The sequence below is a fragment of the Grammomys surdaster genome, unplaced genomic scaffold (assembly GCF_004785775.1).
Source record: "Grammomys surdaster isolate TR1022 unplaced genomic scaffold, NIH_TR_1.0 126187, whole genome shotgun sequence".
In the NCBI taxonomy this organism is placed as follows: domain Eukaryota; kingdom Metazoa; phylum Chordata; class Mammalia; order Rodentia; family Muridae; genus Grammomys; species Grammomys surdaster.
This window is the reverse complement of record NW_021620993.1, coordinates 7379286-7395371: the sequence shown is the minus strand read 5'-3', so window position 1 is coordinate 7395371 and position 16086 is coordinate 7379286. Positions and strand designations below refer to the sequence as shown.

The 16086-nt window shown below is 46.2% G+C and overlaps 1 protein-coding gene across 1 annotated transcript in view; it reads left to right on the top strand.

Annotated features, from left to right (window-relative positions):
• The first annotated feature begins 7103 nt into the window (after positions 1 to 7103).
• Limk2 (LIM domain kinase 2) overlaps positions 7104 to 16086 on the top strand; it is a 68109-nt gene continuing 59126 nt past the window's right edge. The window contains exon 1 of the mRNA XM_028758064.1: positions 7104 to 7196. Coding sequence (XP_028613897.1) covers positions 7181 to 7196 — 16 coding nt within the window. The 5' untranslated portion in view covers positions 7104 to 7180. The remainder of the gene's footprint in view (positions 7197 to 16086) is intronic.

Genomic DNA, 16086 nt, shown 5'->3' with positions numbered 1-16086 from the left:
TGTGAGTGTGGAGCTTGTGTCTTGGGATATTAGTTGGCTAGAGAGTGAGCACACTGTTTTGGCCCCTGGAAAGTGCCTGTCTAGTAATGTTTGTCTTTAAACACCCAGTGAGAGGTCTAGCTGCCTACCGGCAGCTCTGGTCCTAACAATTGCATGGAATTTCTACACCATCAAGCACCAAACTGCCATTATGAAGCTTAGCTTGTCTTGCCTTGACTATGCCATTTAGAGAAGTCACAAGTTATTCAGTGTTGAAATGTCTCCCTGTGTTCAGGTATCGAGCAGGAGGGCCCAAAGGCCAATCCCTCCTGGAGCAGAGAGTGTGCCCTCCTTGAGGTTCCTCAGTAGTGTGTAACATGGGATGGAGGAAATTGACGAGGTTATGCATTTGTCCCAGTTTTAGGCTCCAAAGCATCAAAGCTATAGACCACTCTCTCTCAAAGAAGCGCGTTTCTTCCTCTTAGGTTTTGACCTAACAAGGGTCAAGTTGAACAGTGCCAGGATACAGCAGGAGAATAGGGAGGTAAGGAAGCTTCAGAATAGGTCTTTTGGCACAAACCTATAATCCCAGCTACTCAAGAAACTAAGGCAGGGAGATAGAAAGTCCGATGAGGCCTCGGGCTGGTGAAATGTTTCAGCCTAGTAAAGCACTTGCCACCAAGTCTGACAACTTGAGCTTGGCCTCTGGGACCCACAGGGTAGGTGAAAAGAACTGACTCCCAAAAGTTGTGCTCTGACCTCCACTCTTAGACCAGATCATGTGCATGCCTGACTACACTGCCACGTCATACAAAATAATACATTTAAAGTTTAGGGAGGGGGTCAGTGCTTAAGAGGAGGAATGGCTGCTCTTGCAGAGGACTTGTTTTCAGTGACCAACACAGTGGCTCACAACTGTCTGGTTCCAGGGGACTCAACATCCTTATGTGACTGCTAAGAACATTGCATTCACGTGGTGCACATAGATAGATGAAACATTCATATACATAAAGTGAAATCTTTTAAAAATAAGCTTTATTTTTTAAAGCAAAAAACAAGAGTGAAAATATAATTTAGTGATAGAGCACTTTATATCAGTGAAGCACTAGTTCAGTCTTAAATACCATCAAGAGAAAAAACCAAGGAGCTCGTGGAACTCATAAACCAATAGTATCAGAATTTTTGTTTTTTTAATGGGAAACAAAATGTATGGAACAGGGGTTAGAGAAATGATTAGTAGGCATGAGAACCAAACATGGGAGTTTTTATCCCCAGCACCCATGTAAGATGCTCGATGTACAGGTCTGTGATCCTACTGCCAGGGAAGCAGTGACAAGAGGATCCCTGAAGCTAGCCAAAGGTTAGAACAATAATACAAGACCTCTTCCTCTTATATTGACCTCTAGCGTACACATGCACATGTGTACAAACAGACATATACATGCATATACTACACACAAACCCATACAGAGCAGAATAGGACAAGAAAGCCTTCATGTGTTATCCCAACCAGCCAACCCCAGAAACCATCAACTCAGATCCAGCCCTGTTGGATCCACCTCTCCTATCCAAACTATCTGAAGCAAACCCCAGTCAGGTCACCTGTTATCTCTGTATGCATCCCAGAACTGTGCACTTTAGTTCTTACTTTATGTATGTCAGTGTTATGCCTGTATGTATATAAGAATACTGTATATGTGTCTGGTACCTGCAGAGGCCAGAAGGCTCTGGACCTGAAACTGGAATTACAGATGGTTGTGAGCCGCCATGTGGGTTCTGGGAATCAAATGTGGGTCCTCTGTAAGAGCAGCCAGAACTCTTAACTGCTGAGCCATCTCTGTAGTCCCACACATAAATTTTTTGTTAAGCAGGGTATCATTTAGCTCAGGCTAAACTTTAAAAATTATTTTTATTTTATGTGCCTTAAGTTACTTTCTTTGAAGAGACACCATAAGTAAAACAGTTTATAAAAGAAAGCATTTAACTTGGGTTCTCAGGGTTCCAGAGGATTAGAGTCCGTGACCATCATAATATCAGGCAGGCATGGCACTGGAGCAGTAGCTGTGAGCTTACTTACATCTAGTCCACAAGCATGAGGCAGAAGAGGAACCCACTGGGAATGCCATGGGCTTTTGAAACTTCAAAGCTAGCCCCCATGACACATCTCATTCAATAAGGCCACACCTCCTAATCCTTCCCAAACAGTTCCACCAACTGGAAACCAAGCATTCAAATTTATGAATCTATAATTAGACCATTCTCATTTATAATGTGTGTGGGTATTTTATCTATGTATATGTCTGTGCACCACATGCATGCCTGGTACCCACAGAGGTCCAAAGAAGATGTTAGATCCCCCTGGAACTGAAGTTAACAAATGCCATTTCCTTAACTTTTAACTCCTTTATGTATTTTGGGTGGAGGAAGGCACTATGGTGCATGGCTGTACTTACACTAAGAAGGATCAAGTTTAAGGCTAACATGGATAGCAAAGAGGTGTTATTTTAAAAAAAAAATGTATGTGTAGGCTGGGTGTGGTGAAACATGCCTTTAATCCCAGCACCCTGACAGCAGAGAGGCAGGAGAATTTGCTTAAGGCCAGCCTGGTATATATAGTAGGTTCCAGGATAGCCAGGAATGTAATATATAGAGAGATCCTATTTCAAAAAACTGTGTGTGTGTGTACTGTGATGCAAATCAGCTTAGTAAGTTGCTGGGGCAGGGGACACAAGGTTGAGACCCCTGCTGGCCTTCAATTCTTCTCTTACTATACCATGTCTTTGCTTTAAAAAAAACAAAACAAAAAAACCCTGTCATCATGCTGGCCTAGTGTCTTAATGGGAAAGGAACTGAATCACTCTTGTTGAGGTTAAAGTTCCATACATGCATAAAATTGTTAAGCCTAATGGTTTCACCAGATTCAACCTTGAGAGAGGCACTCATGTGGGAAAGCATGTATAGAAATAACACTTTCTACGATGCTGGAAATGTTCTATATTGACAGCATGCCACACAGTAGCCACTAGCCACGTGTGGCTGTGAAGCACAGGAAATGTTGCTAGTGGAACACTAGAGCAATTCAATTTTTCCGTTCCTATTCTATAATTCCACTTCATTTTTACTTTTTCCCATCTTTATTTTTTATTTTAATTTTTTTATATGTGTATATGTGTGTGTGCTGGCACCGAAGGAGGCCAGAAGAGGCATCAGATTCCCTGGAACTGGACTTACAAGGTGATTGTGAGCCACCTGATAACTGAACTCTGACCTTCTGGAAAAACAGTATATATAGTCTTCTAACCAGTGACCCATTTTTCCAGCCACACTCCCAATCTTAGTTTAAACAGCCACATCTGGCTATCATGCAGCCCAGTGTAGATTTAGATGAACTCATAAGGGTTGTAAAATTATATGATGAACTGTTTTTAGAACTGTGAAGAATCTGGCATAAAATTACAGAGACTATGGAAAGATGCTGGCTGTAGGACTAACAGTCTCTGTTTATGAAAGAGTTCAGGTTGAGGGAGCAGGAGACAGCTGCAGAGTGAACGTGAACTGTGAGTGTGGACCTGGCTTGGGTTTTATCTTGTAAGCAATGGGGAGCTGGTCAAGGTGGTTAGCAAGGAACCGACACGATTAGAAATGGTTTTGGAGCTAAATCTGTCCATCTTCAGTGATGACTCAGGAAGTAAAGAGTCTGAAAGCCAAAGGCTGGCTCAGCCTGAAGGCAACACAAGTGGCAATGACAGAATCCAGGTGGGCACAAACAAGTGCCCATAGATGGCAGAGTGAGAACTGTTTTGCTTATTTGTTTTGGAACATGGCTCTGAAGCAAAGTTAGAGGAACATAGATGGGTAGGCAGGGAAAGCCAAGGCAGACTCCCTGAAATGGTAGCTGCTGCTTCTTCCCAGAAGACACTTCAAGGAGAAACTTTGGGAAGGCACTGGACTGGCTCAGTATCTAGACAGGACCAGTAGGGAAAGAGAAGGACCTAGAGCTCCTGTAAAATACCCAAGCCAGCATATCTTGACTGTAAAAGGTGTTACTTCACTCTGCAGCTGAGTCTTCTGTCTTTCTCAGTAGTTTGCTCTCTTGACAGGGAGCAAACTAAGCAATCCCCTCACAACCACTGTCACCCCCCATTGTATTTCTTCCATATTCCTCAGCCTAGCCCTGAATTACTAGGCTCAATCTGTCCTCCTGTCTCAGCTTCCCAAGTGTCTGGAATACAGATGAGAGCCACCAAGACCAATTTGAAGTAGTTGTAAGGTTCAAGTCTTCAAGAGCCTAAAGACTAGAGTGTGATTCAACCAGTACAATCTAGTCTTGGGAACTGACTAGGTCTGATAGCTAAGTAAACTGGCAAGCTGGGTGCTTTCTAGAAACCTAACAGCTGTAGTCCTTGCCCGGCCCCTTCCTCCTCTGTAAACCTTCCTCGTTATTCTTATGGAATGGGAGGGATTCTAGGTGCACTTTGGAACTCTGACTCTGAGTGTTATCATTCCTCAGAAACCTGTTTCCTTCCTTTATTTTTTTTTCTTTTTGCATTTTTTCCTCTGTTACGTGGACTTTACAGAAAGTGAACTGAGAGAGGCAGGATGGGAAAAAAAGGCAATCAGCAAAAAGTGGGAGGAGGACAGATGTGGTGCTCAGTTGTGGAGGGGAGGGACAGAGAAGCAAGCCGTTCCCCATTCTTCTGTTCCTGGAAAAATACAGCTTACAGTAGGGCCTCTCTCTGCTAATCATGAAGTAGCTTGTCAGAAGAGCCTCAAGAATTCTTTCACTTTAATTCAGTATACAATCTAGTGTTCCCTGTATATCAGATATTTCCTCAGAGGGAAACCAGCAGCTCAAGTGGGTCCCAGGAGGGAAGTCAGACACCGTGCCCCCCCCCCAGCACTTTGTGCACCCTAGGTCATATGGAGGTGCCATAGAAGAAACATCTAACTAGCAGCCACTTTTGTTAAAAGGCCACAGCAGGAAGACAGAGAATTGTGTCATTTTGTTTACCTAAGTGGTGGAGCCGGAGGCAGCTGGTGGGAGATTTGGAGTCAGGATTGGTTTCCTTGAGCTCCATTCCTACCCATTTCCTGATCCTCTGGACACTGCCCATGAACATAAATATGACTGAGGGAAGTAGCAATTGTCTAAAACTGAGTGTCAGGGTTCTATTGCTGGGCAGAGACACCATGACCACTCTTATAAAGGACATTTAATTGAGGCTGGCATAGAGTTTCAGTAGTTTAGTCCATTATTGTCATGGCCAGAAGCATGGCAGCATACAGGCAGACATGGTGCTGGAGGAGCTGAGAGTTTTGCGTCTTAATCCAAAAGCAGCCAGAAGAGTGAGTCAGATCCCCTAGAACTTACGGATGGTTATGAACTACCATATAGATTCTGTGAGTCAAACCTGGGACCTCTGAAAGAGTAGCCAGTGCTCTTGACCACTGGGTTACCCCTCCTGTCCTATATCAACATTCAAAGCAGCTTACTAAAATAGCTAGGTCTTGTGCTTGTTTTGAAGAGTTTGGAGGCTGGGGGACACAGGCCTGCACTCCAGCAGCAGGCTGCTCCTGTTCTTGCAATGCAGCATCTGAACTCTGCAGTATGTTGTACCACAGCTCTGCATTTACGAATTCAGTGGACTATTAGAGAGATGGTTGCAGTAACACATGTCTATAACTCTAGCACTTTCAAAACAGAGGTAAGAGCAGCGAGAATTCAAAGCCATCTTTGACCACACAAGTTTGAGGCCAGCTGGGGCTATGTGTGACAACCACTCCCAGCCAATATTTTTGTTTTACATGTATGAGTGTTTTGCTTGCATGTACATATGTGAACCATATGTGAGCCTGGTATGCATGGATGCATTGGGTTCCCTGGAACTTGAGCTGCCCTGTGGGTGCTGAGAACTGACTCCAGATCCTCTTTCAAGAGCAGCCTGTGCTCTTAACCACTAAGCCATCTTTCCAGCCCCCTTTCTCTCCCCTTATAAGGTCTTTTGTTTCCTGTGCTGACCTTCCGCTTGATATGCAGCTGAGGAAAAACTTGAACTCTGGTCTTACCATCTCACACTGACATCCCAGGTTGACTCTGTCATGATGCTCAGAATCAAACCCAGGCGTTTGCTAGGACAGTACTCCACCAACTGAGCCAGAGACCCAGTGCCCAGACCGTTCTTCCTTGATCTTAGTCACAGCATAAGATAACTATGTTAGAACACCTAGATTATTTTGGGTTTTATACGCAATCGAGATGATTTAAAGCAAGAATATCTCAGCACTCAAGAAGCTGAGTCGCTGGGCAGTGGTGGCGCACGCCTTTAATCCCAGCACTTGGGAGACAGAGGCAGGTGGATTTCTGAGTTCGAGGCCAGCCTGGTCTACAGAGTGAGTTCCAGGACAGCCAGGGCTACACAGAGAAACCCTGTCTCGAAAAAAAAAAAAAAAAAAAAAAAAGCTGAGGCAAAGAGCTGGCAAGTTCAGTATCAGCCTGGTTGCATATCAAGACGCTGTGGCAAAAGAAAAAATAAAGCAAACGAGGATTATGCATATATTATAGACAAAGTTTATGCCATTTTCTGTGAGACTTGAGCAACCAGGGATTTTATATAGGGAATGGGAGTCCTGGACTTGATATTCCAGATACCCAAAGTAGACAGTATTTATTTGGCCTCCATAATCTGCTCTAGAGAGACTCATTTCCATACTACCTTTGACAAGCAAAAGTGGTTTTTCTTAGCTGGGAGCATCCTCGTGTTCACATTGCCGATTACAAACTGGAAGTCAAAAGACCTGGGATACCCACGCACTCTCTGCACCTGAAAGAGCAGAGGCATTTTCAAGGAGTGTAGAAGGGAAACTGGGCTATCCTGAGCGCTGAGGGGCTCCTGTGTTGCGACCTCCGCCTATACTGAATCACTCTGGGCAGCCCGAACGCCTCTAGAGGTCGCCACTCGGCAGCGGGCGCCAGGGCCGAAGCGGAGTACCCGCGGGAGGCGGGGGTGGGGCGGAAACATGAGTGGGCGGGGCTTCGGGGCGGGTCCCCGTGCCAGGTGCGGTTTGGTCCTCCCCGGGCGCCGTAGGCGGTGCATCTTTCCCGCTGCAGAGGCAGCGACGATCACCTCTCTAGACCGCAAGCGGGCGCGGACCTGAGTGCTGCTGCCGGGTGGTCCTTCCTGTGTTGTCCGCGCCCTGGACCATGGCGGCGCTGGCGGGTAAGAAGGGCCCACTCCGTCCTACCCGCCGCTCTCGGGTTTCTGGCTGTCTGGTTTCTCTTGGGTCCGGGATCCTCAGCGAGAGCCTGGCAGGGTGGGGAGGATCGAACACTATGGTCCCCCGGGACTTGGAGGTCTTGGGACTATGGAAGTAGGAGCGGGTCGTCCTAAGACTGAGGGCTCCTTGCAGTCGGCGCGTGGGGCGACTTCCCGCGAGGTGGGTCCCCGGATCTGCAGACGGGGCAAGTCTCCTGATTAAGGAAGCCTAGGAACCTGAGATTCTCTGTGGTCGGAGATTCTGGAATATGGGAAGTAGAGGATCTTCCAGAGTTCAGGACTTGAGATTCCGAGTTATCCTAGGTTCTGGGTTTTCTGTAGACCCAAAGTTCTCGAAGGTGTCATTGGACCCTGGGTTTTAGCGAGTGGTTCCTAGAAATAGAGTATGAGTGTGGTTTATGATGTGGATAAGGAGAGATTCGACCGTTCTTCCTGAGGCTCAAAGACCTCTGCCTCCTGTGGAGAACAGTTTTAAGTCTTCCTAGGGACTGGTTGAGTCTTCTCTTGGTCTCTGATACCACCGGGATAATAGCTCGGCACCTTGAGGGGAAGAGTTGAATGAAGGTAATTGCAGCATTGGGTTAGCTGGGCCTGTAAACCCCTTCACGTATCGTCTTGCAGCAGCTTCCTGCCCCGCGGCACCACGAACCTTCTGCCGCCTGATTCCCAGCCGCCACCTGTGTGAGTGGCTCAGTTTCTGGGTCTTCCAAGGCCGACTTCAAAAAGCTTTCTAGAGAGGCCAAGGGAGAATTTTAGGGGTGGGGGAGGAACTGAATATGTGCCTCCACTTCCTGGCTTTGGGCCTGTGGACAGTCACTTCCTCCATCCTGAATTCAAGGACTGGGCCGCCAGTGGGTCACTTCCTCACTATGGGAGCGTGGGATTTCTGTCCTCATCGGTGATAATATGCTCTGGAGAAAGAAAGCACGGGGCGGAAATGCCTCTGTCTCTTCCCTTAATTTTTTTCTGGCCGATGGTGGTGATGTACACCTGACATCTAGTCCCAGTCTAGATAGAGTCAGGAGACTTGCTTGGTCTGCGTGTAGAGTACTAACTAGGTCAATCTGGACTACAGAATAAAGACTCTGTCTCTAAATAAATAATATTTAAAAATTGAGTTGGGGAATGGGATGTAGTTCAGTTGGTAGAAGGCTTGCCCAGCATGCACAGAGCAAAGACTTTCATCCCCAGCACTGCCTATACCTGCTGCATGCCTGCAATCCCAATTCGAAAGAGAGTCAGAATTCAAGGTCATCCTCTGCTATGTAGGGAATTTGAGGCCAGCCTGGGTTACATGAGAGATACAGTCTTTTTTTTTTTTTTTTTTTTTTTTTTTTTTTTTTTTTTTTTTTTTTTATCAATGAGGCTAGAGAGATGACTCAGGTTAAGGGCGTGCTTAACCTTGCAGAGGCACCTCTGGTTTCTGACACCCAACTGCTTCTCAGTTTCCCATTCCTCCATCTCCAGAGTCTTCTGCCCTCCACAGGTACCTGGACACCTGGTGCCCATGCACACAGACACACACGCACATAAATAAAGTCTGTTTTTAAAAATTAAAGATGTGGCTTTTAGAGTTCTTCAATTCAATCAATTTCTAGCGACTTTATTTATTTATTTTTGAGCCAGGGTTTTTCTGTGTAGCCCTGGCTGTCCTGGATCTGCCAGCCCGTACCTCCTGAGTGATGGGATCAAAGGTGTGCATCCCTGCACCCAGCCTGGTGACTTTTTCTAACCACTATTGGTTCTCAACTTTGAACCTTGATTATCAGAAATTTGTGCGTGAGTTTAGTAATTCTTGATTAGTGTGTGGTGCTGAGGATCAGTCCAGGGCCTCACACCACTAGATGAGCGTTCTACCACTGAGCTCCATCCTCAGAAACTTCTAAACTTACTTTAATTTTAACTCATTTTTTTTAGATTAAAAAACCATTTTTATATGTATGTCTGCATGTACACACATGTACCACATGTATGCCTGGTGAGTGCAGAGACCAGAAGATCCTCTTGAACTGGAGTTACTGATGGGTATACCATCTGGGTGCTGAGTATTGAACTCTGGTCCTCTACAAGAGAAAAAATGCTATTATCATTATTATTTATTAAGACAGCATTCCACCGTTAGTTGCTTAGGCTAGTCCTGTACTTCTGGACTCAAGTATTTTCTCAATCTCTGTATAGACCTGTGTACTGCACCTGACTAAAATGGCGGCTTTTTGTTTGTTTTTTGATGGGTAAGGATGGAATATGAGGCCTTGTACATGTCAGGCGATTACTCTACTACTAAGTTATATCCTTAGTCACAATAAGAAGTATGACTTTTTTTTTTTGGTTGAGGAGACTTAGGACCTGAAGTAACTTGTTGACAGGTTTATGACTGAACCCATGGAGCTCATATTTTCCAGCCACCCTCTTGTGTCTTGTCCCTCCTGGGTCACAAACAACAGAATAAGGTCGCTTGGCAAGTCAGAGAAGGAAGTGGGACTTGGAATTTACTTGTTCTGTTCAGACATGGTTGTCGGACACCTCGGATTCCTGTGTAACAGGAGAATCAACAAGGAAATCAAATATTTACCGAGTGCCTGTGATGTCTCTGGAGCTGGGCTGGGCCAAGTTTTACCTCTTACAAATTTTAAGAGATGCCGGAGCCAGGAAAGATATTTGAGATTATGTGTAGTCTCTTTGTTTTACATTTGAAGAAACCGAGGCTCCAGGAGGAAAACAGGCTTGTCCGAGGTCAGAGCCAGGACTAATGTAAGAGACGGGTTTAGAGGCACATGCGGAGGCAGGGGTATGAAGACATCTGTGACTAGACCATACCAACTCTTAGAAAATACCTGTGGAGTAGCTGAGGGAATGGCTTGGTTGGCGAAGTGCTAAAGGCATCAGGACCTGGGTCCCAGCCCCATTTAAAAAGCCAAATGTGGTAGCTCACACTTGTAAGCCTCATGCTAGGTAGGTGAATCTCTAGGCTTGTTGGCTAGCCAGCCTAGCTGAACTAGTTAGCCCCAGAATGCAGGACTGCTGAGATGGCCACTGAGCCTAAAGACTGGAGTTTGACCACCGTAACCCAAGCTAACTTGTGCTAAGTTCTCTGACACATCCTTCCCCCCACCAAATAAATAAATAAATAAATAAATAAATAAATAAATGTAAACAAAACCAAGATGAATGGTTTCCAGAGTCATAACACCCAAGATTGACCCCATCCTGCACCCCAACACATGAACACTGGTGCACGCACACTAAAGTAGCCATGGACATGAATAATCCAGGGTTTGTGCTTTTGAGAAACTTGCTGTCTAATTAGGGTAATTAAGAAACAAAGATAAAGCTCTGTGTGATGGTGCACACCTTTAATCTCAGCACTCGGAAGGCAGAGGCAGGTGGATCTCTATAGAGAAGAGTTCCAGCACAGCCAGGGCTGCACAAGAAACCCCATCTGGAAAAACAAAACAATATGATGAAAATCAAGATAAGTTGTTGCAACGCCTAGGTGTGACAACAGAGTATCAAAGATTGTGTTCACATGTGTATCCCTGAGTAATAAAGCAGGAGAAAAAAATTCCTCTTCCTTCCTGGTGTGTTTTGATGGGGAGAGAGACAGTAAATTGTGGACATCATCAGGACAGATGCTTTGAGGAGAAAGATTCAGGGCCAGGAACAGTGAGTGGTCAGCAGATGGACTCAGAAGAGTTGAAAGTTGAAATATAGAACAATGTACTGAGTGGCTGCCAGCTTTGGTCAAGGGGAGGGAGGGAAGGAGGGAGGGAGGGAGGGAGGGGGGGAGCGAGGGGGGGGGGGAGGGAGGGAGGGAGAGAGACAGAGTTGGGAACTGATCACAATGCTAAGCACCGAGTTCCCATTGAGCTGTTCTTTTAGCTCCAGAGAATACTTACTACAGAAGGCAAATGTTGAGAAATTGTAGATAGTCTTTATTTTTAGATTTTGTAGCGTGAGAGGAATGAGTGAAGCATCCGGCTGTAGAGTAGGATGCACCGTCCATGAGCCTGGGTCTCCAGCAGGAGTGCTACTTCACTGTGTGTGGGAGAGCAAGGAGTGGGAGGTGGGGAGACGGTGGAGCAGAGGGTTGGGTTTGATAAACTGTAGGGGGGGGCGGTTCTCACCTTTCCTAATGCCACGACCCTTTACTACGGGTTCTCGTGCTGTGGTGACCCCCAGCCATCAAGTTATTTCATTGCTACTTCATAACTGCAGTTGTCTGCTGTTGTGAATCCTAATGTAAATATCTGATATGCGACCCTGACCCACAGCCTGAGAACCGCTGCTGTAGAGTGCTTAGTGCCAAGCTAAGGACTGTGCAGTTTTCCAGCCCACAGCAGACACTCTAGATTTAGAATCACAGATGTCATGATATGGGCACAGGATGCCCAATCAGGAAGGTACAGTGGGCCCTGACAGGAGGTGATGGTTAACACTGGGAAGGTAGCACTGACCAGGAGGTGCCTAATGATGGAGTCAGGGCACAGTGACTTGGTTGGCCTTGGATGTGGGTGAAGGCACCGGGGGTAGGATCTAAGACAACCACAAGATACCTAAGTTCACTACAAACCCATTATGCTTAGGGCGCTGCATTCGGCCCTCTGCGTTCATGGTGTGCTTTCTGCATACTCTGGTGATTCTCTCGCTGGCGCTGGCTCTGGATGAGTGAGACCTGGGAAAGGGCTGGTGTCTGGGGGTAGTAGGGAAGGATCGGGATTGTCTATGCATCATATCGATCTAGCATTTCCCTGGGGACTATAGCAGTGGGACCCAGATCCTTTATCAATTTACGTCTGCTACCAGCTACAACATGAGGCCATCACCTACTTCGCTAGAATGTTCCTTGAACTTCACCCTGGGAGACTATTTGATGAGATCTTTCCTCCTGTAATCCACTGGACCAGAAAAAAAAGCCAGGTGTAGTGGCACGGGCCTTTAATTTCAGCATTCTGGAGGCAGAGGCAGGCGGATCTCTGTGAGTTTGAGGCCAACCTGATCTACAGCGTGAGTTCTGGGACAGCCAAGGCTACACAGAGGAAAAAAGAAAGAAGTTTTGGAGTTCTGCAGTGCTGGCTTGACCTCTTTGTAGTTGGTCAGGTCACAGTTGAACAGTGCTTAGGACACTGTGTGACACCTAGTGAGGACTCACAGGAACTTCTGTCATTGACAGTGGGTAGAGAGCTGCTGAAGGAGAAGCCTGGAGTTGAGTAGCTACAGTTCTCTGATAGCACATCCATTGCAGGCCTCCCCAGATAAGGAACCACCCACCCACAGGGAATGAAGTAGGAGCCCTCCAGCCACAGGAACCTTCTGTCCCGCCTGTCTGTCTACCTTGTAGCCTGTTACCTTGTAGCTCTCTGTGTCCCCAGAACCTGACTTGTCTCTGGCTTATAGTCTACACCTCCTTGTCTTTCAGCCTGGGCTGTCCTTTGCACTTAGGTACATAGGCCAAGTTTGCAGGATTTGTTTTGAAACCATTCTCTTTGGGTTTTGAAAGCAAGTCTACTCAGCTCGCCATTTTCCCCAGCTAACCTCCTAGACGTGCTTGTAGGAAGTAACTCAAGCAGGTCCAGCTTAGGGCCAGGCACCCAGGAGGTCTTCACAGCCATTACTTGTTTTAATCTTCTGTTTAATCCTGTAAAGTGGTAACTTTAACCTCTTTAAAACTGAGCAAAGGGGTGGGGCCAGTGTGGAAGGAGCATACCTTCAATCCCAGTGCTTGGGAGGCAGAGGTGGGCTGAATTTGCAGCTAGCCTGGTCTACATAGTGAGTTCCAGGACAGCCAGGGCTACATAGTGTGACTATCTTGGAAAAGCAAAACAAAAATGAGCAAAGTAGGCTGGAGGGCTGGCTCAGCGGTTAAGAGCACTTGCTGCTCTAGCAGAGGCCAAAGGCTCTGTTCAAAGCACCCATGTGGCAGCTCACAACCCTTCGTAACTCCAGTTCCAAGGTATCTGATACCCACTTTTGGGTTCTGCAGACACTGGGCTCACATGTGGTATGTTTAAATACATTTAGGCAAATACTCCTACGCAGAAAGTTAAAAATACAAGTTTTGTTTGTTGTTCAAATGAGTAGAGAAGTTAGTACACTGGTGTACATCTCTAATCCTAGTACCTAGGAGCTGCAGGCAGGAGGATAGGTTGTTCAAGACTAACTAACCCTGGCCACATAGCCTTGACTTCTTGAGACCTTGTCTCAAACAAAAACAAATAAATATGTAAAGACTAGGAGGTGGGCTCAGAGAGAGAAAATAATTTGTTCAAGGACCTGGGGGCAGTAATGGAGTCAAGCTTTTTATTTAGTTTGTAATTTTTATATTTTTTTGTGTATGGGTGTGTACACCGCTTGCAGCAGCCAGAAGGGGGCATCAGATCCCTTGGAACTAGAGTTACAGGAAGTTGTGAGCCACCAGGATGCTGGGAAGCAAACCCAGTACTTTTAACTGCTGAGGCATCTCTTCAGCCCTATTTAAATTACATTAATTTTTAATGTTTTTGATGGGGAGGGGGTGATGGTGATGGCTTGTGTGACATGACCCTGATGTGGAATGCATGGAGGTCAGAGGACAGCTTGTGGGGGTCAGTTCTGTCTTTTTTTTTTTTTTTTTTTTGGTTTTTTTCGAGACAGGGTTTCTCTGTGTAGTCCTGGCTGTCCTGGAACTCACTCTGTAGACCAGGCTGGCCTCGAACTCAGAAATCTGCCTGCCTCTGCCTCCCAAGTGCTGGGATTAAAGGCGTGCACCATCACTGCCCAGCTATCAGTTCTGTCTTTTACCATATAGGTTGCAAGGCTCAAACTCAGGTGGTCAGGCCTAACAGCAAGCTCCTTTTCTAGCTTAGCCATCTTGCTGGCCTTTTTTTCTTTTAATTTAAATGGGACTGGAGAGATGGCTTGGTGGTTAAGAGTACCTTTTGCTCTTCCAGAAGACTCAGGTTCAATTCCTAGTCCTTATGTGATGGTTTACAATCATCAGTAACTACAGTGCTGGGGGATCCGGTACCCTCTTCTATTGGGGTATTTGGGGGGTTCCATGCCCCCTTTTGCCTCCAGATAGCTGCAGTGGTTTCTATAACTACTTTAGCCATAATAGCTCCTGAATAAAACAAAGCAAGCTGGTATTTTTATTAATAAGCTGCTGGCACTTGCTGGGCAGGTTCTGAGCTATTCTAACCCTCTAAGCTGTTAATACCCAGATAAATGTCCCGTTACATGCCATCTGCGTCCTGCTCTGGCTCGTTCTGCTCCATGGGTGTCCGCATGGCTGCTCTCTCATCATGACCTCATAATGAATCCTCCTGGTCTCTCCATACTGTCCCTTTCCTTCTCTTTCTACCTGGGACCCTATGTCCCACCTTGACTGTCCTTGCCTGCCCAGTCGTGTGTTGAGCAATCAGCTCTTTATTAACCAATCAGAGATGAGGAAAAGCAGTTTTTATATAACATTGAGACCAGAGATGCTTGACCATGCCATCTTTAACCAGACAGGGTGTCTGGGCACAAAAATCACTGTCTGAATATACAGTACACAAGACCAACCCTTAGCATTCTTCTGACCTTCGTGGGCATCAAACACACACATGGTACATATACGTGCATGCAGGCAAACACTCATTCATAAAATCTTTTTAAAAGACCACAGCAAGAAGCTCCTTTAAAACTCATCTCACCTTGTATACTGAACCCCCCCCCTTTGGTGATACTCTGAGGACAAGGAGGCTTGGGGTACAGGAAGAGTATCAGAAGATGTTGGTCATTGTGGTCGTTACTTCATTACGATGTTATCTTCTGCCTTTGGTTGTCCCCCATAGCTGCTGCTCTGCCCTTCAGGTTCCTGCTTTGCCAAACAAGTGAGATTTATACACCCGATCTGTCTGTTCTCAGGAGTCCAGCAGTTGCCGTACTTGTTTCAAGCTGCCCTGAGTTGGCTGCACTTTGTTCCTGGTTCTCATTGTCAGGTGGAACATGAGCCAGTTCAAAGGAGTTGGTTTTCTTTTTTATCTTTCTTTCTTTCAGTCTTCCCCCACCCTCCCCCTATTCTTTTTTTTTTTTTTTCAAACAAAAGGCTGGACTGGGCTTTGTATATGTGGGTTCAGGCATCAGGGACTCCCAAGGTCTCTTTGCTTGTGGACTTCTCACTGCTCTGAAGCCTGAGGTCCAGTCTGAAGAGACCCAGCTTAGACCAAATTTGAGCCAAGGTCAGGCAGTGGCTAGGAGCCAGGGTCCCTCACCCTGCTGAGCCTTCCACTGGCCTGCTGTGTTCCAAGGAAGGCTCAGAGTATCTGAAGCTTTGTAATAATAAAGATGCAGTTGGTGGTCTTGGGTTCAGGCTCCTGTGGGACCAGCTGTTGGGAGCTTTGTGATAGCTAGGCAACTAACTGCCTTTTCTCCCAAGTCAGTGTGTCTTTTAGAAAATTTAAATGATTAGGTTAGAGTATTTTAAAATTTCTCTAAGCCTGCCATGGCGCACGCCTGTATTCCCAGCTATTTGAGAGGCTGAAGCAAAGTATCTTGAGTTCTATGCCAGCCTAGATGATGTAGCAAGACCTTGTGTCTAAGTAAGAATATAAAGTCCCTCAAACCTCAGGCATCCTGTTGTCCCAGTGCCTGCTCTACTGAGTCAGATTGTTTGAGTCACATTACCAATGAAGTCAGGAAAGACAAACCTCTTAAAAAGCAAACACACGCCGGGCGGTGGTGGCGCACGCCTTTAATCCCAGCACTTGGGAGGCAGAGGCAGGTGGATTTCTGAGTTCGAGGCCAGCCTGGTCTACAGAGTGAGTTCCAGGACAGCCAGGGCTACACAGAGAAACCCTGTCTCGAAAAACCAAAA